The sequence below is a fragment of the Elephantulus edwardii genome, unplaced genomic scaffold, assembly GCF_000299155.1.
Source record: "Elephantulus edwardii isolate Elephantulus edwardi_28Jun2011 unplaced genomic scaffold, EleEdw1.0 scaffold00248, whole genome shotgun sequence".
Classification (NCBI taxonomy): Eukaryota; Metazoa; Chordata; class Mammalia; order Macroscelidea; family Macroscelididae; genus Elephantulus; species Elephantulus edwardii.
The window spans coordinates 339,901-342,368 of NW_006399998.1; the positions used below are offsets into that span (position 1 = coordinate 339,901).

Genomic DNA, 2,468 nt, shown 5'->3' on the forward strand with positions numbered 1-2,468 from the left:
TGCTATTGTGAACAGAGCTGCGATAAACATGGGTGTGCATATATCTGCTTGGATGTCAGTTATGGTCTCTTTGGGATATATTCCCAGTAGTGGAATTGCTGGGTCAAATGGTATCTCTGTTTGCAAATTTTTGAGAAAGTGCCATACCACCTTCCGCAGTGGTTGCACCATAAACTTTTGTTTTAAGGCCCTTGTCTTAGATGGTGTTGCCAATTGTTTGTTCCCATATGGTAGGTTTTCTTTTTACCCTGTTGGAAAAGGTTTTTGATGTGCACAGAGATTTATTCTTTAGAAGAACCCATTTATCATTTTTATCCTCTGCAGACCATGCATTTCTGGCTCTGTTTGTCAGCCTCTTTATATCATTGACCAGGCTTTTTAAGCTTGGTCCAAGTTTGTCTCTTATGTACTTTATGGTTTGGAGTTTTACTCCCAGGTCTCTGAACCACCTTGACTTGATTTTTGTGTATGGTGTGAGATGTGGATCCTGTTTCAGCTTTCTGCAGGTAGAAGTCCAGTTTTGCCAGCACTATTTGTTTAAGATGTTGTTATTTCCCTATTTGATAGGTTATATTTCCTTGTCTAATATACATTGACCTTAGATAGATAGGTCCATTTCTGGGTTCTCAGTTCTGTTCCATTGGTCTGTGTGCCTCTCATTTTACTAGTACCATGCAGTTTTGGTTACTACCGCTGTATAGTAGGTTTTAAGAGCAGGGAGTGATATGCATCCCACTTCATTTTTGTTTTTCAGAAGTGCTTTGTTTATTCTAGATCTCTTTTCTTTCCAAATAAACTTGACAATTTCCCTTTCTATCTCCTTGAAAAGTGAATTTGGTATCTATATTGGAATTGCATTGAACATGTAGATTGCTTTGCATAGGATTGTCATTATCACAGTATTGAGTCTTGCTATCCATGAACAAGGAGACTTTTTCTATTTACTTAGGTCTTTATAGTGTCTCACAGAAATGTTCTGTAGTTTTCTTTGTGCACGTCTTTTGTGTCTCTAGTTAGGCTCATTCCCAAGTATCTCAATTTGTGGTTGGCTGTTGTAAATGATAATGCTTTCTGGGTTTCCTTCTCTGGCTTCTCTTTGTGGTAACACAAAGCTTCAAAATCCTAGCCTCCAAAGAGAAAGTTGTTTTTTCCTTCTCCAGGACAAACCTATTTGTTTTCTTGGCAGTCCTTATTATGTTCAAAACTCTTCTCCAGCACCACAACTTGAAGGCATCAATTCTTCTGTCATTCTTAGTCACTATCCAGCTCTCTGATACATAGCAAGTAATTGCAAATACCATGGCCTGGATTGTGCGCACCTTAGTCTCTAGACTGACATCGTTGCTCTCCAGTACTCTGGAGAGGTCCCTAACAGCAGATTTTCCCAATGCAGTTCTAAAGGCCTGTTTATTATTTGCCTCAGTCTTTCTATTCTTAGAAGAAGTTGTGATGTATGAGGATGCCACAGGTTCAGGCAGTATTCCCAGGCAGTATTCCCATCTCTGTATATAGGGTCTGTGAGAACGGACTCAAAGGCACCTAGTAACAGTTGTTTAATTGAATGTTGAGTGACAGGGATGATATCTGTTCCTGTCTTGAAAGGTAACTTTTATCAGAAGGCATAGAATTTCTATTTTACAAGTAAAAGAGAAAATTCCTCAATTACACAAGTAAGGATTAGATAAAGATCAGGTATCATTTTATGTTTTTGCTTATGGCTGGAAGAAGTCAATCTACTGAAAACACTGTAAATTAAAGAAGGAATGCTTTTAAATAAGATAATTATGTCATTTTCATTATTTCATTTTAACTAAAAGCCTAAATGTCAGTATGTCTTCTGTATAAAATTATCTTTCTTTTCTTTATTCAGGATCTTGGATGTCCGAGATTTTATTATACGGTCCCGTCCTGAATTCGCAGCTCTTGACTTTATTCTTGTGACTTCATTTCCAAACAAAGTGCTCACAGATGAAAGCCTGACACTGCAAGAGGCAGATGTTCTCAACACTGTGATACTCCAGCAGCTGAAGTGATCTTGTTCCTACCTATGCACAAGAATGCAGGAATAACTCACGTGCCATATAAACAAGAAGCATACTTCTTCCAGCATCAAACCAACCAAATTATTTTTATTACTTTTACAGATAAATTTTGTTTTTTCTTATTCTGTCTTCAAGCCTTAGTATAGATAAACCCAGACTAGGCCTGGGTCCTCAGATAAGTAGATTTGAGTTTTTAGTTACAGAGCTGGCTGATACTGATAACTTGGGGGAAAAAAATCCAAGCAAACTAAATGTGTGATATGCTCAGTGTTAATGTAACAATATTTGTTAATAAAGTCACAAACTCCTTTTTGATAAATACCTTTGATAAAATTTCTTGATGCTGCATTGACCAACAGCCATTAAGAAATCATTAATAATAATTTTTGATTAGTAGGCTAAGAATTTTATGTTTCTGTTATTTAA

General features: G+C 36.8%; 1 protein-coding gene across 1 annotated transcript in view; it reads left to right on the top strand.

Moving 5' to 3' along the window:
- The window catches only part of UBXN2B (UBX domain protein 2B), a 70,351-nt gene extending 68,318 nt beyond the window's left edge, over positions 1-2,033 (top strand). Inside the window, exon 8 of the mRNA XM_006899224.1 lies at positions 1,871-2,033. Within this exon, the coding sequence (XP_006899286.1) occupies positions 1,871-2,033 (163 nt within the window). The remainder of the gene's footprint in view (positions 1-1,870) is intronic.
- The last annotated feature ends 435 nt before the right edge of the window (positions 2,034-2,468 follow it).